This window comes from Bos taurus, chromosome 10, assembly GCF_002263795.3.
Source record: "Bos taurus isolate L1 Dominette 01449 registration number 42190680 breed Hereford chromosome 10, ARS-UCD2.0, whole genome shotgun sequence".
In the NCBI taxonomy this organism is placed as follows: domain Eukaryota; kingdom Metazoa; phylum Chordata; class Mammalia; order Artiodactyla; family Bovidae; genus Bos; species Bos taurus.
Genome location: NC_037337.1, coordinates 84247149 through 84271466, shown reverse-complemented (window position 1 = coordinate 84271466; position 24318 = coordinate 84247149). Strand labels below are relative to the sequence as shown.

Here is a 24318-nt window from a genome sequence, read left to right as displayed (position 1 = left end):
GCAAGTGTTTCATTTGATTCTTCTCTGTGTCATCCACGGTTCCAGTTCTGGGGATTCTGATGTCAGGCTTTTCTCTCTAATGGTGGGGGTGGGTCAGTTGACTTGCTGGTTTATTTGGGGGTACATCGGGCAGGCTTTTGAATCTGCAGATCACCTAACCAGTTTTCAGCCCTGTTCCTCTGCCCTTAGCCTCCATCCCCTGCCCTCTTCTCTGGGAACAGACCAGGGTCTAGTGTGGGAAGTCCGTGTTCTTCCAAGGCCTCTGGATGCCACACTGTGTGCCACGTGAGCCACAAGAGTGTTGGCTGATGAGCAGGACAGCTCCTCAAGGGGTGCTTGGCCTGACACACGACACAGGTGTGGTGCTTTCGTGTCAAAGGCCAATCCAAGTGGAGGTTCTTGTTGGGAGACCGTGTGATCTCCGGCCTGTTTCTTTTTGGTAAAGCCCAGGCAGGGATGTGGGCTTCCCTTGTGGCTTGGCTGGTAAGTAATCCTCCTGCAATGTGGGAGACCTGGGTTCGATCCCAGGGGATTGGGAAGATCCCCTGGAGAAGGGAAATGCTCCAGTATTCTGGCCTGGAGAATTCCATGGACCGTATAGTCCAGGGGGTCGCAAAGAGTTGGACACGACTGAGCGACTTTCACTTCACTTCAGACAGGGATGTACAGATATGCCGGCTGTGCAGGCGTGGAGCCTGCTCCCAGGAAAGGCTTATATTCTGAAGGAGTTTGCCAGGGACTCCCTTCGGCTTCAGCAAGCTGCCAGCAGCTGTCAGTGGGTGGAAGAAGCCAGCGGGTAGGAGATCTGGCAGCCTGACTCTGTTTCCTTGAGATATTTCCCCATCCAGGCTGTCCGCAGGTAGACAGAATGACGCCTGCCGCCCACCTTGAAGGGCACCTGCTTGGCCTGGGCAGAGGGGCAGTTGATGGAAAGTAGCTGGACATACACGGCCTTGGAAACCCCGTGATGGGGATAAATCTGGAAAAGTCCCTCCTGTGGTTTGAGGTCTTCCTGATCTTCTCCCTAGGCTAAGAGAGCAGAACTGATTTTGGTAACAATGATGGCTCACTTTTGGGATGTGCCTACTGAGACAGCAATGGAGAGCAGTCAGAGCCCCAGGGTCCTGGGCTCAGGGGGCCTAGATTTTGCCTGGGCTCCACCATTTACCAGGTGTGTGACCTTCACACGCCCCTTCACTTCTCTGGGCCTCATTCTTACTGTGATTGAGAAGGTCAGACAGGGTGGTTTCCAAGGCCCCATCCAGCCTGGAGCCTTTAACCTTTATGTCTTCTCTGTCCACAGGCCTTGCCCCGGGCCAGCTGTACACATACCCTGCCCGCTGCTGGCGTAAGAAGAGACGATTGCACCCGCCTGAGGATCCGAAACTGCGGCTGCTAGAAATAAAACCTGGTGAGTGCCCGGTGGAACTTGGCTGGGCCGAGACAGGAGAGGCAGGGAGTGCTGGGCTGGCCAAGGACGAAGTTGCTCTGCGGAGTTTTCCGAGAGAGTGCATGTGCCCACACGGTGCTTTCATGAAATAAACACATTCACCTGCCCCCCACCCAACACCCCCAAACTTCTCGCCCTCTGGGGGGTGGGTCTCAGGCCTTCCCCTTCCTTTTGTCTTTCTCTTGCTACCCCAGGAGAGGACAGCAAGCAGGTGCAGGGCGGGAACAGGCCCAGGATGAAAGACTTTCCAGCAGAGCTGAAGGAGTTGCAGCTATCTGGGGCTGGGTGATACCTTCCTGGGGTTTCAAGTAAAGAAACCTAGTCCCAGACTGTGATCTGAGGAGAACAGTGCCCTATGCACCTTCTCCCACCTCACTGGGAATGAACTAATGGAGCATCTTACACAAGAAGGGCCAGTCACTAAAAATGGAACCCATCTGGGACATAGAAATAAAAGAGTTTGAGTTCAGGATTTGCTTCTAGGTGACACTGATGGCTTTGTGGCCCTGCAGAAAGAGTTGGTTAGTTTCTTTACTGGTCTATTATTACACTTCTGAACAGATGGCTGTCTTCAGACCTTGTGGGCTGCAGCAAGGCCAAGTGATGGCCCTGGGTCCTTGGCTTTAAGGGAACCTCTGCTTTGGGGGCTGCTGGAGCTGGGATGTGACTCAGGAATGCTGTTAAGTGGAATAAAGGCAGAGCTGACTTGCCCCCTTCCACTGTCCCCAAACAGCACAGACCTGGCAGGGGTGGTTGTCTGGCAATGTTACCTCACGCCTGCCTTTCCACACTGGCTCCCAAGGCTGCGTTTTTTTCCTGAAAAATCTCTGCTAAACCAGTTATTTGGATGCTTTCTTACAGTTCCATTGATAAGCATGCTTCAGCTGCTCACTCTAACCCAGATTTCACTTGTGAAAAAGTTTTATTTGTTAGGGGTAGGTACTCCACCCAAGTTCTCAAATGGCCTTGCCTCATTTACAGACCCTTGCAGACACTTCAGGGTGATGACTGAGGTGGTCCCAAACTCCCTGAGATGCAGGTTATAGGAGAACCAAGTCTCCTGGAGCAGGATTATGAGCCACATGTATCTTTTTACATTTTCTAGTAGCCACATTAAAAAAAAAGAAAAAGAAACCTGGTGACAGTAATTTTAAACAATAGATTCTGTTTAACTTAATAATATTATTTCAGCATATTATCAGGATAAAAATTATGAATGAGATATTTTTCTTTTTTTGGTATAGTTTTTTAATTCCAGTGTGTATCTTAAACTTTTAACACATTTCATTGTAAGCTAGCTGCATTCAGAGCTTGACTGCCACACGTGGCTAGTGGTGACCATGTCAGCTGGTATGGTTCTAGAATTACACGCCAAGTATGGTCTTGACTATCAGGATAGGCATCACTTGGGAGCCTTTGGTCCTCACCCCAGACCTGCTGAGTTAGAATTTGCATTTTATCCAATCCCAAGGACTGCGTCCTTAGAACACATGTTGAGGTTTGAAGATGTACAGGTGGTTGGACCACAAGTCAGGATGGCATGACTCCATACCATCTACATGCCTTTATTAAACAATTATCAATATGAACAATTTATTTTGGAGGTGTTGGCTCCCTCCTCTCTTGTTCCAGATCTGGAAGTGGTCTGATGAGTGAAGAGGTAATCCCTGACTTGAGCCTTACCTGGACCCATTTTAATTCCACCCTAAGCACAGCTTTGCAGTAGGTGCTATAGTGAGAGGGTGAGCCCATGCCCGTCGGCTGTGTAGACTTGAGTGAGGGGACTATTCAGGTGTCTGTCGCTGGTGTCTCTGTGTTGGAGTATGTGAACCCTCTGGGTGTATTTCTGCCTCTGTAAATAGCACAGTGGTACTTGGGATTCCTAGCCAGCCTTGCAGCTTCCTCATGAGGATCAAACAAGCAATATGTAATAGTATTTGCCATTTCTTACCCTTTCAATTAAAAATTTAAAAAAACTGAGTAGGTAATGCAGTCACATCCCAAAGATATAAAAGGATATATTTTATAGTGAAAAATAAGACCCAGGCTCCAAAGAGGCATCAATGGTACCAGTCTTCGGGGATTCTTCAAGACACAAGTTATGCACACACAGGAATTACATCTGTATGACTTTCCCTTCCTCTTTTCATGCAGCACAACCACCTTGCATTTTGCCCTTTCCCTTAAAAATGTGCCTCAGGCACTGGCCATGTCAATATGTAAAGAATTTCTTCATTTCTTTTCCACAGTTACACGATATTCCATTGTATGAATGCACTACAACTTATTTAACCAGTTCAGTTCAGTTCAGTTGCTCAGTCGTATCCGACTCTTTGTGACCCCATGGCAGCATGCCAGACCTCCCTGTCCATCACCAACTCCTGGAGTCTACCCAAACTGTTCCCAATTTTCATTTCTCAGGTGCTTAGTCATTCAGTCATGTCCAACTCTTTGTGACCCTGTGGACTATAGCTTGCCAGGGTCCTCTGTCCTTGGGGATTCTCCAGGCAAGAATACTGGAGTGAGTTGCCATGCCTTCCTCCAGGGGATCTTCCCAACCCAGAGATCAAACCCAGTTCTTCCACACTGCAGGCGGATTCTTCACTGTCTGAGCCACCAGGGATATTTTTCCAATTTAAGCAGTGATGCAATGAATATTTTACATGTATATAGTGAAAGTGAAAGTATTAGTTGCTCAGTCCTATCTTGACTCTTTGCAATCCCATGGACTATATAAGGGCATCTCATATGTAATTTGTTAAAGGATTTTATTATAAATGCTTGACATCCATTTGAAATTGTCTTTATTTTTTAAAGTCTTTATTCTTAATGTTTATTTAAAAAACCTTTATTAAGAATACTTTATATCAGACTAATTGGATTATCTTTTATAGAATCAAAAATGTTTAGCACTGTAAACATGTCAGACATCATTAACTCCAATTCTTTATTTTATTAAGGATTTTATTTAAGGATTTTATCCAGACACTCCAGTGTTCTTGGGCTTCCCTTGTGGCTCAGCTGGTAAAGAATCCACCTGCAATACGGGAGACCTGAGTTCGATCCCTGGGTTGGGGAGCTCCCCTGGAGAAGTGAAAGGCTACCTACTCCAGTATTCTGGCCTGGAGAATTCCACGGACTGTATAGTCTATGGGGCTGCAAAAAGCTGGCATGAATGAGTGACTTTCACTTTCAGACAAGTTGGGAGATTTGCTCAAACTTACACAGCAATTCTCATGGGAAGCAGCAGAGAATCCAGGTTGCTTGATTTCTCTGTTCAGTGCTTCTTCTGCTTCCTCATGTTGCTGATAGGTGTACTAACTTAAAAGTTATCAAGATTTTTCCTTTAAAAACTTTATTTTATGATTAGAAAACTAATATATTAATTATTAAAATGCATCCAAGAGATAGTTGAAATTCCTTCAGTCATAAATACCAGACATTCAAGTTGAATCTGCCTAAGCAAAAAATGGGAAGTGGTTGACATAACAGTGAATCCCAGAGTGGATTTGGGCTTCAGGCACAGCTTCATCCAGGGGCTCAGATGTTGTAGTGGGGGCTCTGTGTGTCTCTTTCCACCTCTAACACTGTCTTCTCCTCATGGGGAATGCAAGGTGGCCACTTAGCAGCCCAGACTCAGCACTCAACACAGCTGGCAGAAAGGCAGTCTCCTTCAATATCTGTATTGGAGAAATCCCTGGAAGGACTGATTAGCTGACTGGGTTTACATTCACTCCACCCATCAGAGCCACCTGCGGATGGAGCGCTCTGGTCGAATCATCGTTGTAGCCAGTGTCTGAACAATACACTGGTGACTCAGATGGTAAAGAATCTGCCTGCCGATACAGGAGGCCCGGGTTTGACCCCTGGGTTGGGAAGATCCCCTGGAGAAGGAAATGGCAACCCACTCCAGTATCCTTGCCTGGAGGATTCCATGGACAGAGAAGCCTGGTGGGTTAAAGTTCACTGGGTTGCAAAGAGTCAGACACAACTGGGCGACTAGCACCCACACACACAAAATGTTTTCATTTATCATTTGCCACTTCCTTTGGTCTTTAACCATAGCCCTGGAGGGAGAGAGGGAAGGGAGAGGTAAAAGTGTTATAAGCCCATTTTATAAGTCAGGGAAGTCAGGTTTCTGGCAAAGCCAAGGAGCATCTACTATGCTGCTCATATATCTGAGGACTTAGAGTCTCATTGTTGGTGGGACTGAGGCAAGAAGCTACGTTAGCAGTGTCTGGTCCTTCTGGCTACAGACATGTACTCAGGCACGTGGGTCTCCAGGAAGCTGAACGTAGAGCAGCTGGGGTCACGACTGACTTTGGACTTGCCCCATCCTTGGGTCTAGGGAAAGGAAAAGGAAGGCCCCTAGGGCGGTGGCCTGTTGCCACGTGCCCGGCAGTACCATGTCTGTATCTGTGATCTTCGAGAGGTTTCCTGGGGCTCAGTCCTCACGCTTGGAGTAGACGCCAAGGTGGCTGCTCAGAGATGGCCAGGGTCCCGGGGGAGGACCCTCTCTGCAAGGATGAGCACCAGCCTGGTTGAGGATGAGCCCTCAGAGGTGTAATCATATCCTCAGGTGGCAGAAGACCCCAGGCAAGTCAGGCCCGCCCAAGGCAGAATGGCTCCCCCATACCTGCACCTAAGTGTTGAGAAACTCAACAATCCAGGGCTGGAATCAACAACTTTGCAAATGACAAGAGATCCATCTCAGGTGAATTTGTTCCCTCTCTGGGTAATCAGACCTACTCTTAAGCCTGCTAAAAACAAAAATAAAACCCCCAAGACCTTGGGCCAAATGTCAGTCATTTCTGTATCCGGTTCTGATTGTGTACCACCGGGGCAGGCCTGGCTCTCAGGATGTGTACCACCTCACCAGCCTGCGGCTATAGGTTTGAGTAAAGATGCCAGGGGAGCATCTGAGAGTCAGAGATAAGGAGCCTCAGGCTTGAACCTCAAAGCGTCAGGGCCTATCCAGAGAACATGAAGCAGCATGACCAAAAAAAAAAATGTACCACCCTCTTCCTGGAGGCTTCACACGTTTGCCTTTGAATTTTTCACACAAGCCAACATTTCAGAAAAGGTCCTTCACCCAGAGCCTCAGCTCACCCATATGGCACCTTTGTGTAAAAGTAGAAAAAGATCCCCTGGCTGGGCAGACATTTATAAATGATGCCCCTTCTGGTGGGTTACGAGGCACATTCTGGATCTCAGCTCTCTTCTGTACCCTTGGCAGGTGTCCCTGCGTAGGTAACACATGCCACCTCTGAGAGGCTCTGCCATCGTCATTTATAAAATACACAGTCCTCAGCTGAGAGGACCTCTCCCCTTTTATGGCGGCGGGGAGTGGGGGGGGGGATGTCCTCCCAAAGCACAGAATCGACTTGGACAATATTTCAAAATGACTCTTTCTTATTTTTATTCCATTTGATTTGGTCTCAAAGAGAGCTGGGTTTGTTTTTTTTTTTTTGGTCTGTACTTTCGAGTGTGACTCGGGGTAGAACCACTGAACCCAGAGTTCCTGGGGGAATTTGCTGCAAATTTCTAGTAGGTGGAGGCAGTCAACTGGGTGAATGGAGGCAGACCTCCCTGGGAATGGGGGGCAGTTGAAGGGAACAGATGAGGAGCTAGGGATCTGCTCTCTTTTACACGCAGAAGTGGAGCTGGGTCTAACCTGTCTGAAGGTTCATGCGCAGTGCCTGTCAGTATTTAAAAATCACCTGCCCTTTGACCTACAAATTCTGTGGCTAGAGAATTTTATCTTATAAATAAATATGGACTCCCAGTGGGTAAGGTTGTCCATTGTGGCATTGTTTGTAACAGCAGCGGCAAACAGAGAATAGAAGCAACTAGTAGGTCTTTTGGCAGGGGACTAGTTAACCATAGAATACATTCGTAAAATAGAATAGTATTTTGTCCTTTAAGAGAATGAGTAGGAGAAAAAAATGGAAAGACATCCAAGCTATATAGTTTAGTGGAAAGAAAAAAGCAAATTGCCCAACATTATGTATAGTCCTCTTTGGGCAAACCTTGGTGAAAACTGATAATCAATTTGTCCATCCTGGGCTGAATCTCTTTAAATTTGTGGAAACTGGAAGATGGAGTTTATGTTGGAAAAAAAGGAATGAGTGACCCAACCACCCTTGGCACCCTTCCGCCACCCAGTCCCCATGGCTGCCCATCCTTTCCTCTGTCTTCCCTCCCAGCCTCCTGGTGTGGGTTCTCCTGAGTTCCGCTCGACAGGCTCTAGGGATGCAGTTATGTCTGTGATTCTTGGAGCCTCCCTTGGGCTCCACCATCAGCCTGTCGAGTCCTCTGGGGAGAGAGAGACAAAGAGTTCCCCTGATTTGTGAGAGATGGGGCATTGGCCTGGAGCGGAATTGTCTCAAAGCATGAGTTTCCTTCCATCTCAGACCTTTCCATGACTGGTAAGGAGCTGCCACAAGCAATTTATCATGCCAGCACCCGGATTGTCCCTCCTGTCTTCCTTTGTGATCCTGCCTGAGTCCAGCCAGCGGTGGGCAGCTTTCAGCTAAAAAAAAAGGCCAAGGTGGAATGTGGCTTAGAGTTGTCCTTGACCCCAGGTCTTCAGAGCTAAGAGTTTTGTCAGGAAACCAGGTCAGGATAAGGGGCGGGGGATCCACCCAGGAAATTTGAGGGACTTCGGAGCAGATCTCAGCCAGGGTTGCAGAACCATCCACTTCTGGTTCAGCCCCACACAGCCCAAAGCTCATCCGTGACATCGCAGGGTGGGGAGTGGGGAGTTGGGAGCCGATGGTGGCTGTTGTGAAGTCATTTGTTCTTGGGCTAAATTATACGCTGATGGAGTACTCCCCAGGCCTGCTGTCCTCTTCCCATCTCCCTCACTGTGAATATGCCATCCTGCCCATGTTTCTTTACTACTTGCTGAAAATAAAAATGTGTCTGTGTGGGGGTGGAATGAGGCTGAGAGCTGGGGCGAACTCTTTGGAATTTGAAAGCATTCTCAGCGTCCCTGGACCTATGTGTTTCTCACGCCTAGCATCATCCCTCCAATCAGTCTTGAATAAACATCTTGCAACCTCCTACTTGCCTGGGCGTCTGAAGTACAACACACACAGCATTATTTCTCTCCGCTGACTGACAATGGAGTTCAGTGTTCTCTGCATCTTGCGTTTGGCTGCAGGGGCAAATGCAAGGTGTTTAATGGCGCAGCCATCGCAGCTCAGGCAATGTGAAGACAGGCAGGGGCCTGGTGCCGGGGAGGGGCCTCCCCTGGACCATTGCCCCCAGGAATGGAGCTCTGTCCTTGCAAAGGGGAAGCTGAGCTGGCAAGAGAGAAAGGTGGATAGTAAATATCCATCAGAAGGCCCTGAAGAGTGGGGCAGATGTTGGGCAAAAGCCAGCTGATTGAGAAAGAGCCTTTAACTTCACTTTATTTTTGAATAAGGAAAAAGGGCTGGGAGCAAACTTGTGTCCTTCTGGGTTAAATGCTCAGATAGTTTGCTTAGATCAGTTTAGCATCTTCTCGTTCCAGACCTTTAGGTCCTCGTGGTCTAGGACAGGCTTTGTTTTAGAGGTTGGGACACTGTGGCAAGGAATTAGGCAGTGAATTTCCCAAGGGGCACCTGTGGTGAAGCCAAGGAAAGGAACCTGTGGGGAACCTGTTGGAACTGGCGCCATGTTGCTCTGGGACTCAACAGGCATATCCACCCTGGGGTCTCAGTAGGGCTCCTGGAATGTACCCGAGGCCTTGCCAGTCTCCTTCTGCTCCAGGACCCTTGGGGACCAGCATATCTCTTGCAGATTCCAAGGGTGATGGGAAGGAAGGCAGCCAGGAATAGGGTTCTGGTTCTTTCTCTTGGGGTTTTTTTTTTTTTTTTTTGGCTGCTGTTCAATGACTGGGCATGATTGACCAGGATAATCACCACCTCCCCCACATGTTATTGAGGGAACATGAATGGTCCGGCAGAGACCCTTGGGGGATGGTAGTTGAAGGTACGGCCCAAAGCAGTGTGTGCCACAGCCGGCCACCAAGCAAGTCTCAGGGACCCTCGTGGGGGTGCCTCCTAAGGGGACAGTCCAGGCCTGAGTCCTGCCTGCGGGGGCAGTGATGGAGCAGCCTGCTTCGCCCGCCTAGGGTGCTGTCCCTGCCGCACTGAACTGCCAGAACTCTACAGATGGGAGCGGGCCGTGGCCAACTTCCCCAGCTTTTGAAAATCCTGCATCTTAATTAGTTCCCTACTGCTTTTGTACATGGCCCACATTTTAATAGTCTCCGGGCTTCTTCCACCATTTGCTCTCTGATGTTCGGCTCGATTTCTCTTCTCCTCGAGACAGTCCCTCCGACTCCTCCGGCACCCTCCCAGCCCGGGAACAACTTACGGAACGCCGATGTGCCAAGCATGTAGCCTGAGATTGATGAGCCTGTCAGCTGGCTCCCTCTGGCCCCCCACCCCACCCCCACCTCCCCCTCTCCTCCTCACAGGGATGAGCCGGTGGAGGGTGGGAGGGCGGTGGGCGAGATGGGGGCACGCAGGGGAAGGACCCGTAGAGCCCCCAGCCAGGTGTGAGCCAACGGACAGCGTGACCTTCTTCCGGTCTGCAGAGGGGTCCGGCTGTGTCCTTCCGCAGGGGGAAGGACGCTGGGCTCCCCACCCCATCTGTCAGTGCTTATCTGTCCCTGTGCGGGGGGTTGCCTGAGCGTGGTACGGCCGAGAGAATGGATGCCTTCAAGTGCATCGGGGGAAATGACCAGTCATTTATCTCTTTCCTGCAGTGTCAAGAGCTGCAGCCATCCATTCTGGAGGCCGGCAACAGCAGCTTCTTCAGCTCTTGTTGGCCTCGTGAGCCGGAGAGAGGTGGGCAGGCCCCTCCAGCCCCCACTTCGTGCCCTCCTGGTAGCCTGGGGACAGGCGCCAGGTCTGGGGAAAGGGGCCTGGGACTCTGGCACTGACCTGTAGGGCTCTGGGAGCCGGGGCTGGCCCAGGAATTGGGCAGCCGCTGGGAGTCGGCCGGGCTGTGTGCATAGTGGCTGCCGGGATTGCACGACTGGATTTTGCAGTTGGGCTTGGCGGTCCCACGTTTAGAACACAGCTTGTGAGACTGTCGCCCTGTTACACCAGGGCCTGTGCTCTTGTATCTCTCCCTCCTGGAAGGTGCACGGTTTGAGTTCAGAGGCCCATTCAGTACTTCATCTGTATCCCCAACAGCCAGTACCTGACTTGGCACATAGTAGGTGGACAGCAAAGATTTATTAAAAGGATGAAGGAAAGAAAAGGGCCTCCTGGTCTCTGATCTTGAGCTTGAAGAATGTGGCTTGGTTCTCATCATGCCCCTTGCACAGAGGAGGGAGCTCGAGCGGGTGAAGGGGAGCCTTTAGAGCTGACCTGGCCTTCCCGTCCACTGCCCAGACTGGCCTGGGCAGTGGTGGGGAGGTTCTGTCCCGGCTTTACCATCTTGCCTATCTTTGGTTTGAGCTCACAGAGGGGCCTTCAGTATGTCGAACAGCTGTGCTCTGCAGGAGAAAAGGCCTCCAACAGGAATCACAAGACCAGCATTCAAGTACCGATCCTTCCACCCCTGGCTGTGTGATTTTGAGCTGTCACCTAACCACTCTGGCCTTGATTCTCCATCTGTGAAATGTGTATCGTGGCAGCTGCTCTGCTTGTTTGCTGGGATTTTTCCAAGAGTCCCGCTGGAAGGTGGGGCTGGAGGGCTCGGCAGATGTGAAGAGGCACCGCTGATGCTACCCCCATGTAGCGCTGCTGGGTGGGCTGAGGGGACCTCAGCTGATGCTGTTCCTGTCCCCAGTGCGTGCTCACTGCAGGCAGCTCACCGCCCAGCTGGCAGAGTGTGTGCCATGTGGCCAGAATGGGAACACATTCTGCCTTACAGTCTTTAAAAGCCCAAGGCTAGCACCTTCTGTCCTGAGAAGACCTGGCATCTGGCTATGGGATCTGCCTTTCCCAGAACCACAGCTTGCCCAAGTTCACCCCTGTGTCCCAGGACTCGGTCCTCTGGCATCCGCTGCAGGGAGCACAGAGATAAACTTGGAAGGCTTCCTCTCTGTTTTACAAACACCTGTCATCCCATGGTGCTAGGTTGGGCCTGACTGGCTGGGTCTTTTCTCCTGCCCTTGGCCTAGGCCAATCTGCCTTCTCCGAGAACCTCTCCTCTGTGGACTTGCCTTGGTGTGGCTTCATTCCTTTGCCCCTTGGCACTGGGCACCCATTCCCCACACCTAGCCTCTATCCTGATTCACTGTGTGGGGATGTTCCCTGCTCAGGGGTCAGGGGACTGCCCTCTGGATGTATCTAGCCACCAAGATGTAGGCATCATGAGGACAGGGCCCTTTCCTAAGCACTGGCTCATTGGTGGTCCCCTCACGTCTACCTTCCTTCAGTTAATTTCAGAATGTTCCTATTGAGACATATACATCATATTGTCACCCTTTGCTCGAAACTGCCGGTGTCTTCAGAATCTGTTGTTCAGTTGCTCAGTCGTGTCTGACTCTTTGTGATGCCATGGACTGCAGCATGCCAGGCTTCCCTGTCTTTCACTCTCTCCTGGAGTTTGCTCAAACTCATGTCCATTGACTCAGTGATGCCATCCAACCATCTTATCCTCTGTCGTCCCCTTCTCTTCCTGCCTTCAATCTTTCCCAGCATCAGAGTCGTTTCCAATGAGTCGGCTCTTCGCATCAGGTGGCCAAAGTACTGGTGCTTCAGCGTCAGTCCTTCCAATGAATATTCAGGGTTGATTTCCTTTAGGATTGATTGGTTTGATCCCCTTGCAGTCCAAGGGAGTAAGCATTCTTGCAGAGGCCTACACAGCCCTTCAAGGCCCCAGCACTCTCTGAACGGCTCCTGCTCTCCCCCCCGGCTCACTGTGCTCTGGGCAGACAGACCCCAGATGCAGAGCCTTTTTGTGCTAGCTCCTTTGCCTAGAACATCCTTTCCCTATGAGCAGTGTGGCCCCCTCCCTGCTCCTTCAGGTTAGTGCTTTCCAGACCACATGTAAATGTGGACCCACCCTCCTATCACTCCTGATGTTCCAGATTCCCCTATCGCTGTCCCCCCCACCCCCTCTTTGTTTATCTCCAAAACGATGATTACTATCTGCCATTCTATGGGTCTTGCTTGTTTATTTTCTGTCTTGTTTCTATGCCACTAGAATATAACTTCTATGAGGGCAAGAATCTCTGTCTCTTGTTCATAGCTGTGTCCTCAGCACCTAGAACAGAGCCTGGTACACAGTAAATGCTCAATAATTACTTGTCAAGTGAACCACAGTCTCGTCCATGTGGTTCTGCTGTGACCTCCAAATCTTCTGGATGCATCCCCCTTTCGCACTCCACCCCAAAATTGGAGCAGCATCTCAGCTCCGAGCTGAGTCCCACCCTCAGCCTCCTCTGTCCTCTGCTCCATACTTGGCTTCTTTGCTTCCACTCCCCCTGGGCCCATGTCCAGGTGGGGGTAGCTGTGTCTCACCACATCTGATGGTCTGAGTGTGTTAGAAGGGGAGGAGTTTTGCTTATAAGTGCAAGGAGAGGAAGACTTTAGGAGGTGAAAAAGAGGGGCTCTCATGAACCGAGCATCTCCCTGTGCAGACCCTCTATGTCTGTGATCTCATCTGGCCCCATAACAACACTGGGAAGTGGACTGTGTTCTGCAGATGAGGAGAGCAAGGCCAAGTGCGCTGTGAGGGTACGAGACCTGAGATTTCACCCCAGACAGTGATTGGTATTCTTGCACCTTCCAGTGATCCGTATTCCCTTGAACCATTTCATCACTCCATCCAGTCCTGCTGTCCTTCCCCTCCCTCACCTTCCCACTGCTGCTGCTGCTGCTAAGTCACTTCAGTCGTGTCCGACTCTATGCGACCCCATATACGGCAGCCCATCAGGCTCCCCGTCCCTGGGATTCTCCAGGCCAAGAATACCGGAGTGGGTAGCCATTTCCTTCTCCAATGCATGAAAGTGAAGTTGCTCAGTCGTGCCCGACTCAGTGACCCCGTGGACTTCAGCCCACCAGGCTCCTCTGTCCATGGGATTGTCCAGGCAAGAGTACTGGAGTGGGGTGCCATTGCCTTCTCCGCACCTTCCCGCTAAGTTCTATCAACTTGGTTCGTCCACTAACCAGCAGAGTGGTGAGCTTCCTTCAACAGCGTGGGTGTTTTCCTGTGTCTCAGAGGTGGGAGATTGCTTATCTGTGGTGCCAACCTCTGGGTGCTGCTTCCAGGGGCCCATCCTTGCGTGTTGGCAAGGGGTGAGGGGGTTGGCAGAGCAGAGGGTGGGCACCACAGGCCTTCTGGGGGGCATGATCAGTCCTCCTGTGGTGTGGATATCCTGGGCTTCTAAAACAAGTGGTAACAAGGACCTGCAGGGTGCAGCCTGGGTGATGGGTCCTCATTGTGAACCTCATCTATTTTGAGCTTTATGAATCACAAAGCAGGGAGTCAAATGCAGCCAAGAAAATGGCACCCCTAAGGAATGAGCAGATGGATTCCGGGGGCCCGCCACCATCTCAGGAAATCAGGGCTTCAGTCCCCTCCAGTCTCCTCCCCCATGGGGTGAGTGATAGCAATCCCCTCCTCCTCCTTCCCTGTGAGCCTGAGAGTCTGGTGGGCATAAATGAAATAATGACTCTTAAGCATTTTGCTCCTTGTATAAATCCAAGGAAATGTGATGACCTTAACTCCTCAAAATAATAAGCAACCAGAATAGAAGACTGCACGTTTGTATTTTTTAAAAAAACGAGTCAGGTGGGGGAAAAAAAATCTGAGCGCTCATGATGCAGCAGGAGGACTGTCTGCCATTGTCTGTGGGATTTCTCCCTCCTTTGCACCATGGCTCTATCTCCAGGCTCCTGAGTCAGAGAGAGCCCGTGATGGATGGACGGATGGATGTGGCTTGTCGGGGTGTTTCACCACGATTTCCCTTGGGGCAGCCTGTCTGTCGGCAGAGCACAGCCTCCCCAAAGATGGTATCTCTTGCAAACTCGACAGCTAACAGACAGCTCCCCTCTTTGTATATTTCCCCAAAGAAGAACTGTCTTAATCTGTTTTTTTATATGGCATATTTTATTATAATCCATATATGACTTGGAGGTTCCCAGTCCTCCATCCTGAGCCAAAAAAAAAATGCACGAGGAGTCAGAGGCTCCATGAGTCCATGACATCTGAGCGTTAGCATTTTTAAATGACCTGGGATTTAATTACTCACTGTACTCCCATGTTGCACTTTCAGGGTTTGTCTTGCCTGCATCCTGTTAATGAGCTCAGTGGCTCCAACAACCCAGTGGAAGCCTTGCATTTGGTGCATTGGGTGGCAGGCTTGGGGCACCTATGTCAAAAGTCTGCGGCTTTGATCTTTACCCGAGAGGATGGCTGGTCCATCCACAGCCCTGGAGAGAAGTCACTGCTCTTCACTGGTGATTCTTTTTGTTTTGTTTTGCTTTTATTTGTGCTTTTCTTTCTTTTTCTTTTTTAAAAAGACTTCTATGCTTCAATCCTTGTTTGTCTAAGAGGTTTTTTCTTATTTGGAAACCGATTTGCTTCGGTTTGCACAGAAGCTGTCTCTGGTGTGATGGATCGTGCTGGAAGTCACCCAAGGAGTATCTCTGTTCCCAATTAGAAGTGGAGGCAAAGCTGCCTATGGGGGCCCGGAGAGGCGGCTGGCTTGGGTGACAGCTGCTGCCGCTCTGGAGAGAGTAACGATCCGTGGGTTTATATCCATGTGTATAAAATCAGGCTAATTTAAAGATGAATTATGTGTGTGTGTTTTAGACCATTTTCTTTTAGTGTTAAGTGTTTGATGGCTCCTGTCAGGTTATGTGGTCCCCAAATTTGCTTGAGGATCAAAATGAATATGCTTTTTAAAAATTATTAAACCCTATATCCAGATGAACTGTATTAGAATAAAACTGAATCAATGATGTCCCTACGGGCTGCGTAGGGAGCGTGTCTAGGACATGCATTGTGCAAGAGCTTGGACCTGTTACTTTATTTCGCCTTCATGCTGGGACCTCCTGTGGTCCAGAGGCCGGGAGTGTACCCTCTGCTGCCCTATGGGGAGGGCACTGTCTAGCCTGTCACTCTGACCTTGCAGGCCTTACCCAGAGTGCTTTGAAACCAGGTTTGCCAGGGGTCAGCTAGAATGCTGTTTGGGAATGGCTCTCAGATGGGTATCAGGTAGACAACGCTAAGAACTGTGTTTAAAATGTCCTCCCAGTTTTGAGAAGCAAAATTTTAGCAAATGTTGCTTTTAATGCTATAAACCTGTAGTGTTTCATAGGGTAACCACCAGTCACGTGTGGCCATGGGACACTTGAAACGTGGCTAGTCTGTATTGAGTTGTGCTGAAACTGTAAAATGCACACTAGATTTCCAAGATTTAATGTGAGTGAAATAATGTAAAATATCATGGTAATTTAAAAATATGGATTACACGTTGAAGTGATAATGTTTTGGATATATTGGGTTAGATAAAATGTATTTTAAGACTAATTGTACCTGTTGCTCTTTGCTTTTATAAATGTGGCTACTAGAAAATTTTAAATTACATGAATGGCTTGCGTTATATTTCTGTTTGACAGTGTTGCTGTGCCATTAAGTCAGAATCATTCAAACTTCAATGATAATAACATATAGCATTTGTAAGACACTTAAAACACCCCAGGCTATTTACATGTATGATCTAAGTGTGAATCTTAAGTTTTAAATAGGAAAAGGGTGAGGAAAAAAATTGATAGCCTCTTTTCCCCACTCTTTCACACACTAGTTTTTGTGGGGATCTTTACAGAGTTTCTTTATGGGGTATGTTACCACATTTAATTCTCATGCTAATACTATGAAATAGATACTATGATAATTTCCATTTAACATATAAGGAAAAAGAGACTTAGAGGTTGAAGTAACCAGCCTGCGGTCCTTTGGCTAAAACATGGCAGGGCCAGGGATTGACTTCAGGGTTTCTGAAAGCAGAACATCTATGAGCCGATTAAATACTTTGAAAAATTTCTCTGTGACCCTGAGAAGGTCTCTATGTCTTTCTGGGCCCCACATTTCTCATGAAGTGATTGGACTCTGGATGCTGTTGGGGGGTCGCTTCTAGCTCTTCAAATGTAGGAGAGCCCATTCAACTCTTCCCATTTTGCTTCTCTTCTCCCTCTTGCTTCTGACCTTGTGCCCATCTCAGAGCGCCAGGACCAGAAGACCAAGAGGGTGGATTGAGTGATCAGAAAGCAGGATGGAGGAATAGTTAGCGGGGGAGGAAGAAGGAGCAGGGGGAGGAGGAAGAGAAAGTTTCCTAGCGATGGAAAATTCTGTGAGTTCAGTACTGTTGTGCTGAGTGAACACCCCATAGAGATGTTCACATAGAACACAGTCAAAGACCTTGACACAGCCCTGCCCTCGGCCTCAGCAAAGGTCTGCCTTTTATCTTGAAATATGAAAACTGTGGAGAGGGTCTAGGAATGCAGTGAACATGCACAAAGGTTTGGAAAAAGACTTTTCATGGAAGGACCAGATCGAGGCAAGGTGAAGTTCATACAGACTAGCAATTAGAAGAATGGGTTCCGAGGCAGACTGGGGATAAGGCGGGATTTTGCCCCTGACCAGCTTTCTGATACTGGGCAAGTTCTAAGTCTCCCTAAGCTGCAGCATCCTTATCTTGAAATGGGATGATAACTGTACTCACCTCTAGGGCGGTGGTGGGGATTAAGTGATACACGGCAGTAACAGCTGACACAGTTTGAGTGTTTACTACCTACCAGGCATTCTGCCACATGTAGATTGTGTTTTTATCTTCCCTTGTAGTTCAGTCGGTAAAGAGTCTGCCTGCAATGCAGGAGCCCCGGATTCAATCCCTGGGTCAGGAAGATCCCCTGGAGAAGGAAATGGCAACCCACTCTAGTATTCTTGCCTGGAATCCCACAGACAGAGGAGCCTGGCAGGCTGCAGTCCATGGGGTCGCAAGAGTCAGACACGACTTAGCGACTAAACCACGACCACCAGGCATTCTGTGTGTGCACAAACACATCAGTGCTCGTTGGGGCTGAGCCTGCAGACTACTGCTAATTCAATGAGTGGGGCTCTCGTCACCATCTTTACTGTGTCTAGGAAACATCATTTGGCTGCGTTCTTGTCCTGCTGAGTGGCTCCTGGTGAAGTTACTTAACTTTTCTGAGCCTCGGGTGACTCGTTTATAAAATGAGATAATTAAAGCAGATGATCTGTAAGGCCTTCTCAACTGTAAAATACTGTGCAGTTCTGGAAATAGAATTTATTTAGTGTTGAGAAGGCTGAGGGGGATACTAAAATATGAACTTCATATATATATAAATATATATATATATGATTCTTATAAGTTTGAAGGATGGTGAACAGCTGTTCTCTTTTGGCTGAGGACAGGGCATGAGGCAACACATTTTAATTGTTTGAGATTAGACATTTGGAAGACTTGGGAGAAAGACTAATGTGTCACTGGAGCAGGCTCTAGAGCTGCACACTTTGAACTCATCAAGGCAGACGGTTGGCTATTTTTCTGACACTGAGACGTAACTTCATCACACAGTCCTTCCCTGAAGCCTTGATCTTAAATAGATACCCCACCCCCCACAGCCCCCAGCACCATATTCTTCCTTCACATTTCACCCTGTTGTTTTCCTCCATAGCACTCAGGACACTTTGCACATTTATTTTGTACTTTCCTGGTAGCTCAGACGGTAACACGTCTGCCTACAATGCAGGAGACCCGGGTTCGATCCCTGGGTTGGGAAGAATCCCTGGAGAAGGAAATGGCAACCCACTCCAGTACTCTTGCCTGGAAAATCCCATAGACCGAGGAGCCTGGTAGGCTACAGTCCATGGGGCCGCAAAGAGTCGGACACAACTAAGCTACTTCACTTCACTTCATTTAGCACTTAATGTCTGTCCTTTTAGATTGTAAACCATGTAAAAGTTGGATTGGTCATTATTTGGCTCATCGCCTGTGTACCTGTTCTAGCACAGTGGTTGTCACATAGCTGGTGCTCAGTAAATGTTTGCAGAATGAATAGATGGGTGAATGAGTTTCAGGGGCGGTTGGCTTGGTGGTAGTGCTTCTTGATAGAAGTGAACCCTCTGCTTGTCTTTTTTGGTAAGAAAAATCCCAAAGACCTTACCTTTCCACAATGTTAGATACTGTTTCTCCTTCCCATCATCATCTTCTGGGGTCTGATCACACGTGCGTGTGAGTTTCTTCAGTTTTGATGGGCTGCCTGAGTGCCCTTCCTTATGGGCTGGTCAGCCTGCATCTGGTTCTAGTGGAAGAGACAGAAGGGGTACGTGGGGTTTCATTTGAGGGAGAATAAAGCCCGAGGGCTTCCCTGGTGGCTCAGACGGTACAGAATCTGCCTGCAGTTCGGGAGACCTGGGTTCCATCCCTGGGTTGGGAAGATCCCCTGGAGGAGGGCATGGCAACCCACTCCAGTATTCTTGCCTGGAGAATCCCCATGGACAGAGGAGCCTGGCGGGCTATAGTCCATCAGGGTCACAGAGAGTTGGACATGACTGAGCGACTGAGCACACCCATACAAAGCCCAATGGAACATGGCTTGGTTGTGTTGACTCTTTCCATTTGCTCCCCCAGATCTGCTTTTTGTCCTTCTTTGCACTGCCCTGTGCCCCCGGAAGTTGACCTCAGTGGCTTTCTCAGTGAGGTTCCCTTGACCTTTGGCTTCCGGTTGAGGTTGGCCAACGGAAGGACAGAGCAGGAAGACCAGGGAAGGAGAGAGTGGTTGGGCATGTGTGCCTGGGTTCTCTGGCCCACAGGCTCATAGAACTCCTACACAAGAGCTTGCCCAGGCTCTCTCTAGGTCTTGCAAACACACTCTCTCTGTCCCTCCAGGAATAGCAATGCTCATAACTCCCTACTGTTAACTCCCCCTGGGTGCTTCCCCATTCCTGTCCCCTCATTCCTGTCCACTTTTCTGTGAATAGTCCCCACACTGGACTCCATACAGATGGGCCATTCGTTCCCCCAACCGTTTTCTGGGGCACCTCACCCTTGTGGTCTTGCACCATCTTTCCTGATAGAAGGTTGGGACCATGCGTCTAATTGCAGGGTCTGGGGGTATGAGGTACAGGATCCAAAGAGAGGGTTGGAAGGATATTTTGTGGTTAATCTGAGTGCGATCACCTGTTCCTAAGGTTTCTGTTTTTAGTGAAACAACGACAACAAAACTGACCAGAAGACCTCCACCCATCCTCTGGGTAGGAGATGGGAGGACTTCTCGAGAAAGGGGGTTCAGTGTCTCTCTCTGGTTTCTCTCATGGGCAGGGCTGGCTCTGGTTGCCACTGCTCAGGTGGCCCCATGACCTCCAGCCCCAGGAAGCCAATCAAACTCTGATGTCTTCAGAACACACGGCCCGACGTGCGGGCACTGCAGCTCCTGGCTGCTGATTGGGGGCCTGTTAGGCATCCGCTCTTTCATTCTGTTTCTTCCCTGGGCTTCAGAGGCCTTTACTTCCCCGGTGAGTTGATTAGAACAGCCTCTCTGAGGTTGAAATAGCTTTTCACGGAGCAGACTGGAGCTGGGCAGCCAGCATGGCCGCGGGGAGGTCATGGAGTTGACAGATGAGAGTTGGCATGGAGGGAGAGGATAATAAGACTTGAGGCCAACACTGGTGCACCGCTTTAGAGTTTTCAAAGTGCTTCAATGTGAAGGAACACATTTATGCTCCACAAAATGGCCTGGTGGGGGGGCTGGGCATTGTCATCCTCACTTTGTAGATGTGCAAAAAAGGGCTGGGGGTGGTCCTTGAGAGCCTTGCCCAAAGTCACAGGGTCGGAGAGTGGCAGAAGCAGGACAGAGACCCTGCCCGTCTGACCCTGTGTCCATCAGGTGCCCCTCCTACCCAGCCTCCGCTGTCTCTGAGGGAGCAGGCAGGGCTGGGCTCTGACTAGGAGACTGGGAACTGGAGATGGAAAAGCCGGACCCAACTCCAGTGTTTGCGTTCGACCAGGAGGAGAGCACACAGGCCGCCTCAAGTCCTTCTCAGATGCTGCGGCTCCTGCTTGCCCCCTCCTGTCCCTCCTGTCCTGAGTGGGCTGACGCTGCCTTTCTATTTTTCAGAAGTGGAGCTGCCCCTGAAGAAGGATGGGTTCACCTCAGAAAGCACCACCCTGGAAGCCCTGCTCCGCGGTGAGGGGGTGGAGAAGAAGGTGGACGCCAGGGAGGAGGAGAACATCCAGGAAATACAGGTATTTCTGTGCTTGTGGGGTAGCGGGGGCCAGCGGGGGAGGCGGTGAGCCCGAGCATCACCGCCCTGCCTCCAGAACTGCAGTCCCAAGTTGGGGCCTCCTCTCCAGGGCCAGGACCGCGTCTCCACTGCTCCGAGGCACCGTGGCTGGGAAGCTGGCCTCTGTCTCCCCGTTCATCCACTCAAAATGGAGTTTGGGAGCCTGTGTGTGCCAGGCACTGTGCTAGGCCCTGGGGACACAGTGATGAGCAAGACTGACTGAGTCCTCACCATGGCGGGGCGCCAGCAGCAGAAAGCTTGGGTGGACGGCAGCCAGCCTCCCAGGGAGCTCCCCCCCAACCCCTGCCTCACTCCCTATCCTCCTCCGCTCTAGTTCACTGGCTGCCTTGTCCTTCCCCAGCCCACCACTGCTCCTTCAAGGCCAGTTTAGAAGTCACGCCGCCCGCTGCCTGGCGGGGTTGGTGGCTCCTGTCCCCGTGCGTCCACCAACCGCTGTGCACAGCCCAGCTAAGGCTGTCACCAGGCAGGGTCACCAGGCAGCCTTAAAATGGTGCACTCTGTTTCTTTATGTTTCTTGAGTCTCCATTGTTGGCACAGCAAATTGTAATAATATTAATACAAATATGAAATACTAGTGTTTAATAATTAAGCATAATGAGATTATTAAAATTAAATCACATTTATACTTTGCATTAAAATTTGATGTTTTATGTTGTACATGTATATGGCTATAAAATTACATCTTTATTATTAATTTTGCATTCAATTTAATATTTATGTATTAATTTATTAGCATGGTAATTAAATGACCAGCAGTTACATGTTTGGTCTGCTTTGTAAGGACCGCCAGCATGCGGATTCTGTCCAGTTGGGGACGGGGCCTTCGTGTTCACCACTGTACCCTTGGGGCCTTGCATGAGTCGAGCAGAGTTAGGTCACAATAAAGGCATTGAATGAGTCCATGAACGTGGCCTCCTCTGCCATTCCTGCCTTCAGATAAATATGTGCTAAGTCGCTTCAGTTGTGTCTGACTCTTTGCAGACCCTATGGACTGTGGCCCCCCAGGCTCCTCTGTCCATGGGATTCTCCAGGCAAGAATACTGGAGTGAACTGCCATTTCCTTCTCCAGGGGATCTTCCAGCCTCAGGAATCAAATCTGTGTCTTAAGTCTTCTGCATTGGCAGACCGGTTCTTTACCACTAGCACCACCTGGGAAGCCCCAAAAGAGAACAGGCTCTGTTCTATCTAGAGCCTGAGCAATTAATCACCAGGCTCCTCTGTCCATTGAATTCTCCAGGCAAGAATACTGGATGGTCGAGTCTCTTCTGATTGGTCGTCACAGCACGGCTTCTCAGAGTTACAGCCCTACTACAGATCCTTATTGATGCAAAACTTTATTTGTCTGACACACCTTGGAGTCATCTTCAACCCTGTCTTTCTCCCACACCCAGTATGCGTTCATCAGGTGTCCTATCCACTGCTCCCTTTAATGCAAATCCAGAGAGTAGCTCTTCTCCCCATATGTCCTGCTGCTACCCTGGTCCAGGCTCTCGAACCTCCTGTCTGAACTGTTGCTGTTGGTTTCTGAGTAGCCCCTGCTGATGACTCACGGGGGCCTTCCTTGTGTGCAGAGCCCTGCACTGGCCCCTGTTCTCCCGAGTAAAAGTCATGTCCTGTCCCCTCCCTCTGACTCGCTGCTTCCTCTGCAAGCTCACTGGGCTCCAGGCACCCCAATCTTTCGCTACTCACTCTTACACCAGGCACGCTGCACCTCCGGCTGTGCTCTGGCTGCTTCCTCTGCCTGCCAAGTCCTCTCCCCAGAAGTCTGCTCGGCTCTCACCCTCACCTTCTTCAAGTTCAGCCCCTGTCTCTTCTGCTCTGTGAAGTTTCGCCTGACCGCTGAATGTAATACCACATCCTGTGTCCTCCCCAGCCCCCAGCAGTCCCCATTCTCTTACTCTGCTTTCCTTTTCTTTTCCCCCCAAGGGTTTATCATCTAACATAACTTACAGTTTACTAATTTATTATCCTATTGTTTGTTTTCTGTTTTTGTTTCCAACAGAATGTAAACTCTTCGAGGGCAGAAATCTCTTGTCTATCTTGTCTGCACCTCTTTTGTATCTCAAAGCCTAAACAGTGTCTGGCACATAGTAGTTCAATTCCGTTCAGTTCAGTCGCTCAGTCGTGTCTGACTCTCTGCGACCCCATGGACTGCAGTAGACGCACAATAAATATTCATTGCGTGGATGCACGAGTGAACAGATTCCTGTGAGTTACCATCCCCTGTCCATCCCCTCTCCATGTCCTGCTTTGATAGCTGACCTTTCACCCCCAAATGCAACTCTGCTTGTACCACACCCTTGTTTAAAAAACTCGGCCTAACATGCTTTTGTTTCTGCTAAATAAATGCAAAATGATGAGTGTGATCTTCTTGGGCCTCCTCTCTTGGCTCCTAACCTAGTTTTCAGGCTTATTTCCCACGATTCCTTTACTCCTTCTGTTCTCCAGCCTTCTTCCCTCCGTGCCTCTGGTCATGCTGTGCCCTTTATCTGGCGAGCCTTTTCTTCCATCGCCACGTGTACAAATTCCTCCCATCTATTAGGCTCGGCCCCAATAGCACCTTCCCCGTGAAGCCTTTCTTGATCACACCCACCCCCTAGTTCTCTTTTTACCCCTGGCATTTAGAGCACCTAGTATTTTCTTTTTCTTCCTCTGCTTTTTTTTTACTCTTCATGTATTATACCCCATTTTTTGGACTTTTAGGTCTTTGAAGTCACTGTCTGTCCCATCTGTAATGCCGGTTAAGAGTATTTTTGCACAGTTAGTGTAATTTGACCAAGTCAGTGAGAGGGACAGAGCCATTGCTCAGAAGTCTTGATGCTCCAGTGATAGGCAGCCCTTTCTTTTTGAGCTGGAGATGAGTGTGAGTCCTTCTCGGGCAGCATCAGGCCAGTGTGCAGGTTGTCATTGTTGAATCATCACCATCGCCCTCATCCCTGATGTAAACTGAAAGCCTACTGTGTGCAGAGCACAGGGCTGCCATCCGCTGTGCTAGAAGCCAAAACCAGGTCCAAAAGCCAGATGCGTGTACATGTTTTTATTGACTTTGATTGTTAAAATAAAGTATGCATGTGGCAAAGGAACCGTTTTGTTCATTTTCCTTTCTTTCATTCATTCCACCAAAATTTATTGAGGGCCTCCTCTGAGCAGGCATTGTGCTGGGTTCTGGGCAAACAGGGAAACCAAGGAGAGACCTGTCCCCACCTCTCATGCTTGTGTTCTAGGGTGACGTATAGATGGAAAGCAAGTAAATGAGTCAAACAGCTGCCTTTCAGGATAAGCGCCATGAAAAGAACAGAGCGCCAAGGCTCCGTCTAAAGGAGGGACAGATTCTAGGTGGTGTCCTAAGGCAGACAAGGGCTCTCCCCCAGTCCTGTGGGGGGAGGAGGTGTCAGCAAAACGAGGGACCTGTGGAAGGGCTTTCTGGGAGGAGGAATGGTGCTCTTGAAGTTCTCATGATAGATCTGAGCTCATTGCATTGAAAAAACAGAGGCTGGTGCAGCTGGAGCAGGGTGCCAGGGAGGGAAGGGCCCAGGATGGGGCTGGAGAGGTGGGCAGGGCCAGACCTGGAAGAGACTCATGAT

General features: G+C 49.6%; 1 protein-coding gene across 5 annotated transcripts in view; it reads left to right on the top strand.

Annotated features, from left to right (window-relative positions):
- The window catches only part of DPF3 (double PHD fingers 3), a 293574-nt gene that overhangs the window by 134118 nt on the left and 135138 nt on the right, over positions 1-24318 (top strand). For all 5 annotated transcript variants that reach the window (XR_003036901.2, XM_002691052.6, XM_059890931.1 and 2 more), the window contains exons 3-4: positions 1304-1411; positions 20548-20675. Coding sequence is in view for 4 of the 5 variants with exons in the window: in XM_002691052.6 (XP_002691098.2) it covers positions 1304-1411; positions 20548-20675 (236 nt within the window). In the remaining variant the exon portion in view is untranslated. The remainder of the gene's footprint in view (positions 1-1303; positions 1412-20547; positions 20676-24318) is intronic.